At 29.0% G+C, this 16361-nt stretch overlaps 1 protein-coding gene and 1 long non-coding RNA gene across 2 annotated transcripts in view; both read right to left on the minus strand.

Annotated features, from left to right (window-relative positions):
* LOC126735936 (phosphatidylinositol 4-phosphate 3-kinase C2 domain-containing subunit alpha) overlaps positions 1-16361 on the minus strand; it is a 50361-nt gene that overhangs the window by 11495 nt on the left and 22505 nt on the right. Inside the window, exons 15-21 of the mRNA XM_050440061.1 lie at positions 13835-13999; positions 13400-13775; positions 13098-13253; positions 4211-4361; positions 4003-4150; positions 1316-1563; positions 1062-1262 (exon numbers count right to left, since the gene is read on the minus strand). Of these exons, the coding sequence (XP_050296018.1) occupies positions 1062-1262; positions 1316-1563; positions 4003-4150; positions 4211-4361; positions 13098-13253; positions 13400-13775; positions 13835-13999 (1445 nt within the window). The remainder of the gene's footprint in view (positions 1-1061; positions 1263-1315; positions 1564-4002; positions 4151-4210; positions 4362-13097; positions 13254-13399; positions 13776-13834; positions 14000-16361) is intronic.
* On the minus strand, positions 8382-9035 carry LOC126735939 (uncharacterized). Its single transcript, XR_007660555.1, has 2 exons — positions 8940-9035; positions 8382-8685 (listed from the first exon to the last, which is right to left on the minus strand). It is a non-coding gene; the product is annotated as an uncharacterized LOC126735939 (long non-coding RNA).

The following is a 16361-nucleotide window of genomic DNA, read 5'->3' on the forward strand; positions in this document are numbered from 1 at the left end:
TCCGATAAATAAATATAGCATATGATAAGCTATAATCACTTAATAACACGAATATAAGTGAAAAATACCGTGGCATAAATTTTAGGATTAAATATTATTTTATCAAGCGATTAAAGTGGATTCTTAAAGCTATTAAAAAAAAACCTGCTTAGAAGACCTGAAATCACATAAAAATTCTTTTGAGTATTGGCGGATTAGTGACGGTAAAAATCACGAAAAAATAAACATATTTAGAATTGGTTAATCGTTGTTAAATATAACAATATAATTAAACTTTTGATTTAATAATACATATTTGAAAAGAGTTATGTTGTTCCTATCTTAAATTATAGATCGGTTGCAATGCAATATGCTATACCAAAATCCGTATACGTATTTTTTGTATACAGATTTTTTGGTAAAATAACTATTTTTCAAATCTTTTACAACGAAAAAAAAATTAGAAATACGCAAAAAACGTAAACGTCCACAAATATTGTGTTAACTACCCAAATTCAAATAATTCGGTATTTATGTTTAACGGTTCTTGAGTTTTGCTTCATCAAGGTTTGACAGGCCTTGATAGATATTGGAATTTGGCGATGCTTAAACTTAAAAATTTAATTTATACTGAGAAAAAAACGTATAAAACCTGATTTGTTTGACACCTTTGAAAGTTATTTCTGTTATTCTTTCTTGCTACTTAACTTTAAGCTACTAACTTAAAAAAAATTAGAATGACTATATAACAAATTATAATTTTTTGAAGTATGATATGACCCCAAATATTTCTTTCCTTCCCATTAATTTTTGGCTCTTCCACTAACCAGACCTACATACCCTTGATAATTTGTACTTCCTCTGAAAATATTTAACCCTCTTCACTGACAATACCTAAACGCTCTAAACTGTCCCCAGGACCCTGTTTTAGTTATTTTTATAATAAATCTATATATTTGTTATAATTAGAAATTTTTGTTGTTTTCAAATTATTTAATTTTGATATGTTCAAATTTAAGAAATATTGAATTTTCACCAAAAACCCAATATAACTATAATCATTAAAAATAATTTGCTCTTACCTGTGAAGTTTTGCTAACGGAAAATACAAACATAACTTTTGGTGCAACTCACAAAACTCCTTGTAAGTTCTTTGTATTTCCATTGGCTCACTTTGTTCCTCCCGGTACACCCTTAATACGTAAACGTAATACTTGTCCGGATCGTAACGTTTTCTATACCCGACTACTTCCACATGGGTTAAACGACCATCAGTATTAACGCTAAAATATCAAATCAGAATAATTTTAAATCATTACGACAATTCCTCACTTACCTATAGGTCTTGGGAACGAACGACAATAAAGAACCAGTTTGACTATCTCCGGTGAACTTCAATTGGGTCAAATTCTGAGCCAAATTATGAAGGAAAAAATTGAATTGGGTAAACTTCGTTTTAAGAGATTCTTCTATGAGTCGGGTGAAGTGGGCGGACGCCTCTGGGTTGGACATTTCTGGAAGCAAAGCTCTGTGCATGTATTGTACTGATTCGGGCGTTATGCTGCATATACCCGAAGATGTCATCTAAAAATATTTAAATTTGAGAAGAATGTTAAGTTAAACAAGGGGACGTAGTCCGCTTGCTGTGATTGAATACTTTTTAGACTAAGAAAGTAACAACTCACATTGGAATAGGTTGAAGATTCAGGTCAGATTATTTTTTATTTCGATATTAGATCCGTTTATCTTTAAATTTAATAAACTGTAATCATGTAAAAGTGCTGACCAAGATGGAGGCCAGACTGAACAGCTCGGCTGTACAATTTTAAAACACAGTAATTACACATTTTCTACACAATGGGAAAAATAAGGATTTCTAAATTGTTGTAAGCCTTACAAGGTTTATTCAAACTCAAAAAAGTAGTCCATTTTTCTCAAAGAGACCTCTTAATAATAAAAATTCAGAAATTGGAGGGACACAAAGTCAATGGTCTCAAATTATGTTTATTTTTTACTTTATTTCCGTTCTAACGTTCAACTTAACCTCATTCTGCTTGTTTTGTTTACTTTTATTTTATTTAGTTTTGACACAGAATTTAATGTGAACGTCAGCATTATTTTTTATTTTTTATGTATTTATTTTTGTTTCAACTTAAATGTTTGTGGTGTTAATCTAATAGCTTGACCAGTAAGTCATATCTTAACATTGTAATTTATGTCCATGCATTGTTGTTTTTGTAATAGGGTTGCCTTCTTTCTTTTAGATCTGACGATGCCTTAGGGTGAAACACGTGTAATCGTTTTTAAAAATAAACATAATTTGAGACCATTGACTTTGTGTCCCTCCAATCTCTGAATTTTTAAGGTTTATTCAGATAAGTCGTTGAAATTTTGAAATGACTAGACGAGACCGATTTGTTTGCTAACAGCCTAAAACATAATATGGCAATAAAAAACTAATCTTGAATAAAATTTTGTGTTGAATGAGAAATTTAAAACTAAATCAAAACATAGTATAGTATTTTGAAATATAAAGTTTTGGAATGCACTTAAAATACATTAAAGACCGAGTTTTTCATAGAAATTAATATACTTTGTAAAATTGCTATATTCATTAAAAATGTTGACAAAGGTGTTTAAATAAAACGATACAATTCTTATATACAAGGTGTCACGTATCGAAAAGTTCAACGGTTATTGTTATGTTTTAGGAGCGTAAAGTACACTTCTTTTCAAGTTAAAAAAACGGAAAACTTATACCTATCCTTTTTTATTTATTTCAAAGTTACACATCGATGTATGTTATTTGAAGAAAATAATAAAAAAATTTGTAAAAGTAAATAAAAAATAATTTTATTTAAAAAAAGGTCAATTTATAATATTTTCAAAATGTCCACCTCCTTGTTGAATGCAGGCTTGTGCTCGTAAGACAACAGATGCAAGTCGTCTTTTATAATCTTGCGGCTGTAATTGCAAAAGGTAAGGAAATGTTCACTTCTAAGCACTCGTGTAATGGAATTTCCACTAATACCAACCGGTAATTGTCTAGCAAGTCTAGTACTTTTTTGGAGCGTCTCAACAACACTTAAAGCTACCATCAATCATTTTGTTTATTTGTAGCTGGTTTTACCCGTTCATGTTTTTCATATGTAACACTTTCTGTCCTTTTGAATCTTTCTCAAATACTTGTGGTTGAGGGTGCCTTTTTCGAGTAAACGTTATGCGCTTTTATTGGAATCGTTTTTTAAACAATGGAATATATATCAAAAAAAGCGACTGAAGCATAGGACATACTTTTGTAAAAAATGTAAACAATTTGCATAAAAGAGAAAAATATAGGATATTCCGTTTAAAAAAATTGAGTTAATGCATATTTTATTTGAGTAAATTGGCAAATTTATATTAAACACACTAAAACTGATACCGTAAACAAACTACAATAAAAATTTCGTTTATCTAGATTGAAAACAGCGGTTACTATAAGAATTTTAGTTAACCCCTTAAAACTTGGTAAAATTTAGAAAATGAGTTATCAGTGTAAAACTCTGTTGTCCTCAAAAGCATAACGCCATGAAATACAGGTTTTGAAAAACTATGCATTTTTTCGTAACTTTTTTTGACGCACCCTGTATAAGTAAAATTAGTCATGTCATAAGTTATTAATATGTCATGTAAGTTTTTTCTTGTCTAATGATTTTATATATTTTTATACTAAAATGTAGGTCAACGCACAGTAAGTTGTAAAGCTAAAAAGTTGAAAATCTCGATTTTCACTAAAATGTTAATTACTGTGTTTGGAAATACGGCAGAAGCGGTTGAGGATAGTAAACAACCAAGTACAAAAAGTAGCTTTTAATGGACACCAGACCAAACAGAAGGAGAGAGTGGAGTAAAATCAAAATAATTTGACCAATTTTCAACCCATTTTAATGTGAGACGAATGGTTTTTTGTTTTTTCTAAGATCCGAAAAAAATGATTACATAAGGCACACCTCCGCCCCCTTAATGAGAAGTTCCACTTACCAAAAATAAAAATATATTTCTATTATTTCTGATAATATTAAACGCTTGACAGCACAAATCGACAAACTGGTGAAACTTTTCGGTTGGCCGGTCTCCGCCGTTTATCACGTAGGCCATATCAGATGTTAACACGAATGGCGCCCGATCCCTAATTATACAATTCTTAATTAGTAGCCAAATAAAGGAATTTGTATCTTATTAAAATTACCTTTTAAAATTTCCAAACATTTGTGCATCACCTAAAAACTTCCCAAAATCGATATGGAATAGGTGGCCCGAGGTTTTTAACATTATGTTGTCATTGTGTCTATCACAGATGCCCATCACGTATGTGACCACGCAGTATCCAGCGCAGGAAGCTAAATCAATAATTATTTAATTATATGCAACAGTTATATATGATATACTAAATGTTTGTTTTAATTTAACAGGGAAATTAGAGACATAAGATAACAGATTTTTGTAAAGGAGATTTTGCAAAACAAGTTTTTGCAAAGTGTATTTGTAATTTTACTTTTATAAAATATTTATAGTTGCGAATAACTTTTCGTAGACTGGTGAATTTTTTTATCCAGCAATTTATGACAATTCATTAATTTTTAATCAATTAATTTTTAAAACATTGGTTAGGTGCTTAGAACATTGAAAGGCTAGAATTAGTAAACAACAACTTTGTTTGAGTCCAACATGTGCACAGGGGCAAGAGGGGTGTTTTATTTACAAACATATGTGCCGATTCTCTGTTGTCAAGTCGACACAAATTTCCAACGGAGGAAATTTTTAGCTATATTTTAACAAACATTATAACGTTAATTTAACTTATTTCTGTATATTTTATAGGAAAATTTAAAATAAAAAGTATAAATACTACAATTAACCTATTTTAAGAATAAATATAATATCCTTAAGCAAAAAAAAACAAAATTATTAACATTCTTATCCCTAAAACTGCTTCTAAAAAATTTGAAGCGACAACACCGGAGCTTAAGCGCCTAAACCATACGCGTTGTGTCATCTGTCAAACGGCTTTTTGTTTATATTCGGGATTCGTGTATTTTCTTTAATTTTCGGTTTAAAAAGGAAAAAAGGCCACATTTTAGTGTTTTTTTAAATTGCTAGGATGGCAAAAACTTGTGTCGTTTGTGCCGCATCATGATAAAAAGGTGATTCAAGCCGATCTTTTCACAAGTAAGTACCGATACTTTCATAACATCACATCATGGGGTAACCATCATCATAAACGTAGAATAGGGGATCTTATAGATATAAACCTAATAAAAATTTGAATGTGAAAGTGTGAGTAAAATACCAACATATTTATATTTTTAAATCTAAATATTTTTTTGAACATATTCATCTATTAATAGGCTATAAAAGATATAAAACTAGAATTTTGTCCCTGGTTTTATTACAGGATTTTATGTTTTTTTTTTGTTGTTTTGGCAGAAAAAACGCATAATACCTATGTACCTATCTATATATAGTTTGATATCTATGTATAAAGTTAATTTTGTCTTTCTTTAAAATTTGTTCCATAATTTTTTTTTGTTTTACCTTATTGCAACTTACAATAATATATATAGTAATTGGCACCACATATTAATTTATTACTGTAATTTTTTTCTGCTTTTTGATTAAATATCAAATACTTATTATAGATTGCCTAATGATTATGCCCAAAGGGAACAATGGGTTTCATTAATGGAAATCAACACATTTAAAAAGAACATATTTGTTTGTTCAGATCACATCCTTAGAAGTGATATAAGGGAGATAATATTATCAGTATCCAGACTTTATTAAAAAAATTCAGCTCTACCTCAAAGGTAATTTTTTTAAATATATTTTTCTAGTATATTTATAGAGTATGAGTATATTTTACGTTAGAATTATTGATAAAGGTTTGCATGCTTTTATTTACTACATTATGTAAGCTAAAAAAACAACCTTTTAAAACTTGCGCTTGGGCTATGTTGTAAAACATACAGCTTCTTTACAAAAAGTATTAGTGTTACTCATATAAGATTTATTTATACCTAATACTTATTAGGTATGTGTGTAAAACTATTTTTTTACTAGGACTTCTGATGCACTGGTTAGAAACACAGCAGCCAATAATTCAGTTAATTTACCAAGTGATTTACCCTTCAAAGCTACAGAGGTAGCTTTCCTGAAGAGTGCAAAAACTTCTTTAGCTTTCAAAATGGTATATAGTACAAACAGTGAAGCTAATATAGACACGTATGGATAATTAAAATAGATTAATATTCTTGATACACCAAATTTTGTATAATTACAGATCTGATCATTCATCATCAACAATAACTGCATCTGAGAATTATACTTCTACGGTAACCGTGGAGTCTAGGTCAACAATTACTATTTCTCATCCAAGCCGTTTTTGTTTAACTGCTACACATTCCCTGACTCTGCCAAGGAAAAGGTAAAAATACACTCAAAATAGACTACTAGTTTTATGCCATATATCATCCTATTCTATATATCTTATTTAAAAGTGATATGGTATTTTATTGTATTATATTTGTTTAATTAAATGCAATTAATCAAATGTATGACATTACAAAGATTCTCTATAATAACATACATTTTATTGATCAATTGGATTATCATAATACATTTTTTTAATTTTTTCTTTTTAATTTTGGTAATACTATATTTTTATGTATATTATTCTAGGGTAAAATCAAAATGATATCCTGAGGACCTAAGCACTGATGATTCCACCGTTTCAAGAGCTTAATCACTTGTCACCAGATTATGGAAAAAAAATATAGAACAAAAAATTAAAATTCGAAGATTGCAACAAGCAAATTTGCGCCAAAGAAATTAAATTAGATGTCTCAAGTCATTATTAAAATACTTAAGAAATAATAACATGATTTTATGGAAAAGCCTAATCTTAATCTAATCTATTGTACATAGTCTTTATTCTTAGCTTTGTTTTTTAGTATAAATTAATATGATATAATATTTGATCTTAGGTATTATATAGGTCACTATTAAATGTCTCAAAACCATTATACAGGCTAAATACTCATAATAAAAAACTTATAACCTACAAAAAACCTGCAACTCCTTCACAATTTGAACATCCTTGTAGTTTTAACTTTTTCCGCTGAAGCAATACTGCCCCTTTGAAAAAGTCAGCAGCATAGAAGTATATATTATGTGATATAAGTAAGTAATGTAAAACTGAGTTTTGTCCAATATAACAATAACAATAAAATTTTGCAAAATGTTAAAAATTTGTGTCTTAAAACATGATTTATTAAGAAATCTATAATATTATATTAATAAAATATTTAATTTCCATAAAAATGCTTTGACAAAAATGCTGCCTTTCATTAGGACCTTCCTCTAATGAAGTCCATTAAAAAAAACACATAAATAGCTCATAAATGGTAATATTACTTATACTCAAACTCTTTAATTATTAATTAATAACTTAGAACATTGAAAGGCTAGAAGTAGCATGCCGTGGAACTATGGGCAGGTTTGTTTGCTTGCAACATCTCTGATGCAATGATGCCAAGTGCTTATAGAGAAATGGCAAAAATCACTTTATAATATCATCAAAATTTTCAGTTGTTTCCGAAGGCACAAAACAATACTACTGCTCCCCTTTAATAAAATATCAAGCATTTTTTTAAAATAAATTTGATAAGATACTCTATATCGAAGTCAATATAAGTTAAGTAAATGAAAATAAAGTACGAAGAAACGAGAAAACGGTAATGGCATCGCAACGCCGCTCGATCCCATTGTTTATGTCACAGATACAAGCACTCTTTACCAGTGACGTCGTCAACAAATATTTACCTGATAAATTTTTATTAATTAATAATTAAAGAGTTTGAGTATAAGTAATATTACCATTTATGAGCTATTTATGTGTTTTTTTTTAATGGACTTCATTAGAGGAAGGTCCTAATGAAAGGCAGCATTTTTGTCAAAGCATTTTTATGGAAATTAAATATTTTATTAATATAATATTATAGATTTCTTAATAAATCATGTTTTAAGACACAAATTTTTAACATTTTGCAAAATTTTATTGTTATTGTTATATTGGACAAAACTCAGTTTTACATCACTTACTTACATCACATAATATATACTTCTATGCTGCTGACTTTTTCAAAGGGACAGTATTGCTTCAGTGGAAAAAGTTAAAACTACAAGGATGTTCAAATAGTGAAGGAGTTGCAGGTTTTTTGTAGGTTATAAGATTTTTATTATGAGTATTTAGCCTGTATAATGGTTTTGAGACATTTAATAGTGACCTATATAATACCTAATACCAAATATTATATCATATTAATTTATACTAAAAAACAAAGCTAAGAATAAAGACTATGTACAATAGATTAGATTAGAGAGTTTATTAGTAGTAATATACAAACAAGTGCTTTTACAAGTCAAATAAAATATGTAGTATGTTGGGCTTTTCCATAAAATCATGTTATTATTTCATGTAAGTATTTTAATAATGACTTGAGACATCTAATTTAATTTCTTTGGCGCAAATTTGCTTGTTGCAATCTTCGAATTTTAATTTTTTGTTCTTTATTTTTTTTCCATAATCTGGTGACAAGTGATTAAGCTCTTGAAACGGTGGAATCATCAGTGCTTAGGTCCTCAGGATATCATTTTGATTTTACCCTAGAATAATATACATAAAAATATAGTATTACCAAAATTAAAAAGAAAAAATTAAAAAAATGTATTATGATAATCCAATTGATCAATAAAATGTATGTTATTATAGAGAATCTTTGTAATGTCATACATTTGATTAATTGCATTTAATTAAACAAATATAATACAATAAAATACCATATAACTTTTAAATAAGATATATAGAATAGGATGATATATGGCATAAAACTAGTAGTCTATTTTGAGTGTATTTTTACCTTTTCCTTGGCAGAGTCAGGGAATGTGTAGCAGTTAAACAAAAACGGCTTGGATGAGAAATAGTAATTGTTGACCTAGACTCCACGGTTACCGTAGAAGTATAATTCTCAGATGCAGTTATTGTTGATGATGAATGATCAGATCTGTAATTATACAAAATTTGGTGTATCAAGAATATTAATCTATTTTAATTATCCATACGTGTCTATATTAGCTTCACTGTTTGTACTATATACCATTTTGAAAGCTAAAGAAGTTTTTGCACTCTTCAGGAAAGCTACCCCTGTAGCTTTGAAGGGTAAATCACTTGGTAAATTAACTGAATTATTGGCTGCTGTGTTTTTAACCAGAGCATCAGAAATCCTAGTAAAAAAATAGTTTTACACACATACCTAATTTAATAAGTATTAGGTATAAATAAATCTTATATGAGTAACACTAATACTTTTTGTGAAGAAGCTGTATGTTTTACAACATAGCCCAAGCACAAGTTTTAAAAGGTTGTTTTTTTAGCTTACATAATGTAGTAAATAAAAGCATGCAAACCTTTATCAATAATTCTAAGGTAAAATATACTCATACCTATAAATATACTAGAAAAATATATTTAAAAAAATTTCCTTTGAGGTAGAGCTGATTTTTTTAATAAAGTCTGGCTACTGATAATATTATCTCCCTTATATCACTTCTAAGGATGTGATCTGAACAAACAAATATGTTCTTTTTAAATGTGTTGATTTCCATTAATGAAACCCATTGTTCCCTTTGGGCATAATCATTGGGCAATCTATAATAAGTATTTGATATTTAATCAAAAAGCAGAAAAAAATTACAGTAATAAATTAATATGTGGTGCCAATTACTATATATATTATTGTAAGTTGCAATAAGGTAAAACAAAAAAAAAATATGGAACAAATTTTAAAGAAAGACAAAATTAACTTTATACATAGATATCAAACTATATATAGATAGGTACATAGGTATTATGAATTTTTTCTGCCAAAACAACAAAAAAAACATAAAATCCTGTAATAAAACCAGGGACAAAATTCTAGTTTTATATCTTTTATAGCCTATTAATAGATGAATATGTTCAAAAAAATATTTAGATTTAAAAATATAAATATGTTGGTATTTTACGCACACTTTCACATTCAAATTTTTATTAGGTTTATATCTATAAGATCCCCTATTCTACGTTTATGATGATGGTTACCCCATGATGTGATGTTATGAAAGTATCGGTACTTACTTGTGAAAAGATCGGCTTGAATCACGTTTTTATCATGATGCGGCACAAACGACACAAGTTTTTGCCATCCTAGCAATTTAAAAAAACACTAAAACGTGGCCTTTTTTCCTTTTTAAACCAAAAATTAAAGAAAATACACGAATCCCGAATATAAACAAAAAGCCGTTTGACAGATGACACAACGCGTATGGTTTAGGCGCTTAAGCTCCGGTGTTGTCGCTTCAAATTTTTTAGAAGCAGTTTTAGGGATAAGAATGTTAATAATTTTGTTTTTTTTTTGCTTAAGGATATTATATTTATTCTTAAAATAGGTTAATTGTAGTATTTATACTTTTTATTTTAAATTTTCCTATAAAATATAACAGAAATAAGTTAAATTAACGTTATAATGTTTGTTAAAATATAGCTAAAAATTTCCTCCGTTGGAAATTTGTGTCGACTTGACAACAGAGAATCGACACATATGTTTGTAAATAAAACACCCCTCTTGCCCCTGTGCACATGTTGGACTCAAACAAAGTTGTTGTTTACTAATTCTAGCCTTTCAATGTTCTAAGATTAATAAAAATTTATCAGGTAAATATTTGTTGACGACGTCACTGGTAAAGAGTGCTTGTATCTGTGACATCAACAATGCGATCGAGCGGCGTTGCGATGCCATTACCGTTTTCTCGTTTCTCCGTACTTTATTTTCATTTACTTAACTTATATTGACTTCGATATAGAGTATCTTATCAAATTTATTTTTAAAAAATGCTTGATATTTTATTAAAGGGGAGCAGTAGTATTGTTTTGTGCCTTTGGAAACAACTGAAAATTTTTATGATATTATAAAGTGATTTTTGCCATTTCTCTATAAGCACTTGGCATCATTACATCAGAGATGTTGCAAGCAAACAAACCTGGCCATAGTTCCACGGCATGCTACTTCTAGCCTTTCAATGTTCTAAGGTTAGGTGATTGGTTGTCTAGGGTGTCAATTTTTTTAAAAAAGATAAAACTTTTAATGTCTTTAAAAGCAAAAAAGAAAAACTTGGTACCAAATATATTTGTACAAATGTTATATAGGTAGGGAGAAGAAGAACTTCCATATTCAGGTCATGGGATGAGCAACCTCTTGGGATCTAGGCACCCCAACCCCTAAATTTTAAACGGCACTCCTTTTGTGATAATTAAAATTAATTAATGTCTTATTCATTTTAGCATTTTTTTTTAAATTTGATACAGGGTCGAAGAAAAGTACAATTATTAATACAATAATAAATTAAATACGCTATATTAAAGAAAGGAGATATTTTTATTGTTAAATGCTATTTTAAGATATTTGATGCTCAAATTATTTTTTATTTTTAAGTACAAAAAATATGTTTTGCTCCAAATACTTTAAGTAAAGTGGGTCTAGTTTTAGTTGCCTTAAATAAACATTACAATTCAACAAACTTTTATTTTTTTCAGAAATTGATACTTTTTTTTATTAATCCGATATCACACAGGTGCACAGTTTAGCTGAAAGAATTTAAGTATGTCTTTATTAATGGGTCTGAAAATCGTTGCGCCTTTAGCACTGGTGCTGTATTTAATGAAAGAGATTCTGCAAAAATGTAAGTCAAACTTACGCAAGGCAACTGATTTTAAAATTTGAAGACACAGGATAGGTGGCAAACAAAAAAAGAGTTCAGCGACAAGTAGAAATATTAGGACATTTTGCTATGAATCCTTAGGGTACTTAAATTAAACCATTTTCATCCGTACAAAATACAAATACTTCAGATATTATGTAAAGACGATCTGGATCAAAGAATTAAATTTTGCCAGGAAATGATAGAAAAGTTGAGTATTATTCCCGAGTTCTTTAAAAATATTTGTTTTACTTAACGAACTTGTTTTTTTTTTAATAGTTCTGTTAATAAACATAACTGTAGGTACTGGTGTGACGAAAACCCGCATGTTTTCAGGGATGGACTCGCACAGTAACTAGAAAAATAAATGTATTGGCGAGAATATTGGGTGAAACTATTATTGGTCCTTTATTAATTAATGATAACCTTAATGACGAAACACACTTGGAAATGTTCGCCACCATTCATCCTCTCATAGTTGAACAAATAGAAAATAAGGTATATACTATTAGAAATACGTTTCCAGATCAGTAGATTGGAAGAAGACGTCCAATAGAAGAATCGCCGCCAAGATCACCAGATCTAACACCCCTTGATTTTTTCTCTGGAGTCACTTAAAAGCTGTTTTATTTAAAACACAACCAGATTCCAAGAACAGTATTTACATATGAAATACTGAAATAGATTATAGTTTACTATTACTATCATCTACTACCTATAAAACATTGGTACAAAATTTGTTTTTTTTTTACTATCTAAGGTAAACTTTTTTAATTTGATAAATATTCAATCGCATTGAAAGATTTCAAATTAACAGCCTGTATAGGGATATCGTTAGAAACTGACTTAATGCTCATGACTAAAAAAAAAAGTTTCCTATAATTTTTTGAATTAATACGTCCTTTTAGCCCATACAACTTGAAAGTACAATATAATTTCGTGTTTATTGTATCCGTATTAAATTTCCTTGTAAAAAATCTTGTACACGATTTTTCTAATGAAATATATCAGAAAATGCAACAAAAATAGTAACATTTTAAAATTATTGTTTGACGCCTTTAGGAAAAATAGAGATCTAACAAACTACTTCGTTTGCAACTTCTTGGAATCATTTTAAAATAAAATAAATATAAAAATACGTCTTTTATCCACTTCCAATTTTACTATTGTAATAAAATTAAATTATAATAAATTGAAAAAGATACACTAAGTTAGTTAAAATGTTTAAAGAACAAGATCTTGCTCGCAAGTTAATAAAAGCTACTATTGGTCAATATACATACCTGTAAAGTTTTGTACTGCCCTACTATATTCGAGTTCAGACGGATTGTGTTTTGCCAGCCACTCCGCTATAGGTTTATCTTTAAAAGACCCAGTTAAACCATGCTCAGTTTGAATTTTTCTTAACGTCTCGGACTTTGATACCATCTCAATCATTCCTAGAAAATAATTAAATACTACTGTATTATTATTATTATTATTATTATTATTATTATTATTATATACCAACGTTATAAGAAACAATATTTTATATTACTCTATTAAAGAAGACTATATCATTTAACATGGTAGACCAAAAGCTTACCTTTCCTTTTTGAAGTGGGAATACAATTAAAGGCTACCATCTTTAAATCTAATCCTTCATGAAGCCAAAGCTTATCCATAAGCCTTATTAGTTGCAAAGTCAACATATCTTGCTGTAGGTCATCTCCCACTTTATAAATTGCTGGATATACTGAACTATCTTCCATTATAAAGTTTATTTTTAAGGGTAGTGTATTTGAGGCAAAGTAAGATGATCCTTTTACATCTATTGCATTTACCCTAAGAGTGGGAGACAAAGGCAAACTAGTAGGATTCTCATTTAGATAATTACTTATCGCATTCAGATCACGGTGTAAATAGTTTAGTTTTTGCGAATCTTTGGCTTTTTTGACAATATCTGCTATGTCACTTAATTGCTAAAATTATTGGTAAACCTATAAATATCTATCCATATTCGTTATAACAATTCATTTACCTTAACCAATAACTGTTGGGACATAAAACATTTTCTTAAAGACTCCCCACAAACAGCAAGCAATGCTCGCAATAATAATCTCATTCTTCTATGATGTCGAACTTCGCTAATGCTAGAGTCGGTAGAATCAGTGATTTTCCCATCTTTTATGTCCATATTTCCATTCTAAAAAGTGTTATATATAACTGTAAAATTTTTAAAATCATTAAAGACAAGACTTTATATAATATTATGCTTTTGTCTTTCCATGCAAGTCTCATAACAAAACGTTTGCCCTACAACTAGTAATTTTACTACATTAGTATTTTTTTTTGAATTTATGACTAATGAGAATTTTTGTGCAGCATTCTATCTAGTATTGTATATTTTCTTAGTTTTAGATTCATTTTCCTACTAGTGCAAAACAATTACATTTCTTCAATAGAAAAAAGTACCATTGGGTCATGTCTTTATTCAGAAATTCTACCGTAATTACAGTGCTGGCCAAGTGATTAGAAGCGGAAAAAATATAACATAATAGACTTTTGTTAATATATTTTTAAAAAAAGGATATTTAATACTTATTAATATATATTTTGTTTGGGATATGAGCTTTACATTTAATGAATTAAGCAGAACAAGATTACAGGTATAATATTAAGTTGCAGTAAAACCTCAAAAAGGACAATATATTTTATATTTATGGGATTATAAAGATTGAGCGCAACTTAATTCCGAAATATGTTAATTCCTTTTTTTTAAGATAAATCCTCATATATAAAATTGGATTTAAGCAGAAGTTTTTAATGGATAAGGTAAAAATAGCATGCACTTGTAAAATAGAGTAAGTAAAATAAATAAAATTGATAAAAGATTGTTTGTATATTTTCGCAACCAAATCATTTTTTTTCTTATTTGGCTCTGTGCAAGGAATGGTTATATGAACGGTATATTAGAAATGTTTTTTTCAATATTCACATCTTTGAAGTGTTAAGAGCCCATTAGGATTTAGTCAGAATTCTTAAGAGTACTTTTAAGTGTCAAATAAACTTAGAACTATTATGCAACTAAAAGAAACACTCAACTAGTAGTCTATCTCCTATTAACTTCAATTTGGTTCCTAACTATTATGGCCCCTCGCCTTCTCACTAATTTTTTCAAAAATAAATAAAATGCCTAAGGCCCATGAATTAAACTTTTGACGAAAAACCATTATCTTAAAATAATTTAACATTATTCTATAACTACCTACTAACAATCGCAGGTGTGTGCACGTGTGCAGGTTAACAAGCTGTCTCTTAGGACTAACTGGACTATTTTATGTGTATATTAATACTTGCGGGTAAACAGTTCCTTAACCACTCTCCCTGTAGAGGTATAAACCGGTTTTTTAATTAAACCTAATTATAAAATTTACTGCAAACACAGTTCTGCAGTAACGAATTTTGTTTTCCTGTGTTGGGACTATATTTCTGATAATTGTGCAAAATGGAAGACCTAACAAATAAGCAGTTATTAGCTTTACTAACCCAAAATATGCAATCTATGAAAGCTGAAATAATAAAGGATCTTGGCACCAAACTAAACGAAAATATGCAAGGTATTAAAAAACTGGAGAAAGAGAACAAAGCACTCAGAGACAGAGTTCAGAAATTAGAATATCAGATTCGTTCCAAAAATCTAGTCCTGTTTGGCATTTAGGAAATTATTCATTAAGATCTTAATGCTATTTTATCGGAATTTGCCCAAACTATTCTACATATTAAAATCATATCCCAAGACATTGATGACGCCTTCCGGATTGGGCAAAGATCTGAAAATAGAATAAGACCAATATTAATTAAGTTTGTAACGAACTCTGCCGCTCGTTCCATGTTAAAAGCGGCGTATAAACTGAAAAACACTGAATATGCAATCTCAGAAGACCTACCTAAAGAGCTACTCGATCTAAAGAAAAAGATCCTATTTTATAAGAAGTCTGCCCAAAACCAAGGGTACTCCGTTAAGTTGGCAAATGTATATAAAGGTATTTATTTTTTTTAGGGTTAATAATTTGTGGTTGCTTATTTTTATACAGGAAGCTTAAGATTGTTGCTATAAATTATTAAAACATTATTGTAACCTTTGGCTCTGTAAATGGTTTATACTATTGGGCTGTATTTGTAAAAATACATAAATAAATAAATAAATTCTTATACCAATCTAATTAGTTGGCCGCAACTATATCTTCAATCCAGGTGGGATAATAACGCATTAACATACGCACAGTACAATAGCATTATTAAATAAACATGGTAAAATAATTCATTTTACGACTATACAGTTCAACTCAAAGCTAATAATCTATTTAACTGCTACATGATTTGCTTCTACCTACGGGTTGCTATATGATGTCTACCAATCGCACAGGCATTACTTACTCGACACCAAACGCAAAATATCGACTGACCTTAAATCCGTTGAATATGTCGATATCCCAGCTACGCAACTTTAAAAATTACATTAACATTTATTAATCATCTAGCAGTTTTACTTTAATACAGTTGCG

The sequence above is a fragment of the Anthonomus grandis genome, chromosome 5, assembly GCF_022605725.1.
Source record: "Anthonomus grandis grandis chromosome 5, icAntGran1.3, whole genome shotgun sequence".
In the NCBI taxonomy this organism is placed as follows: Eukaryota; Metazoa; Arthropoda; class Insecta; order Coleoptera; family Curculionidae; genus Anthonomus; species Anthonomus grandis.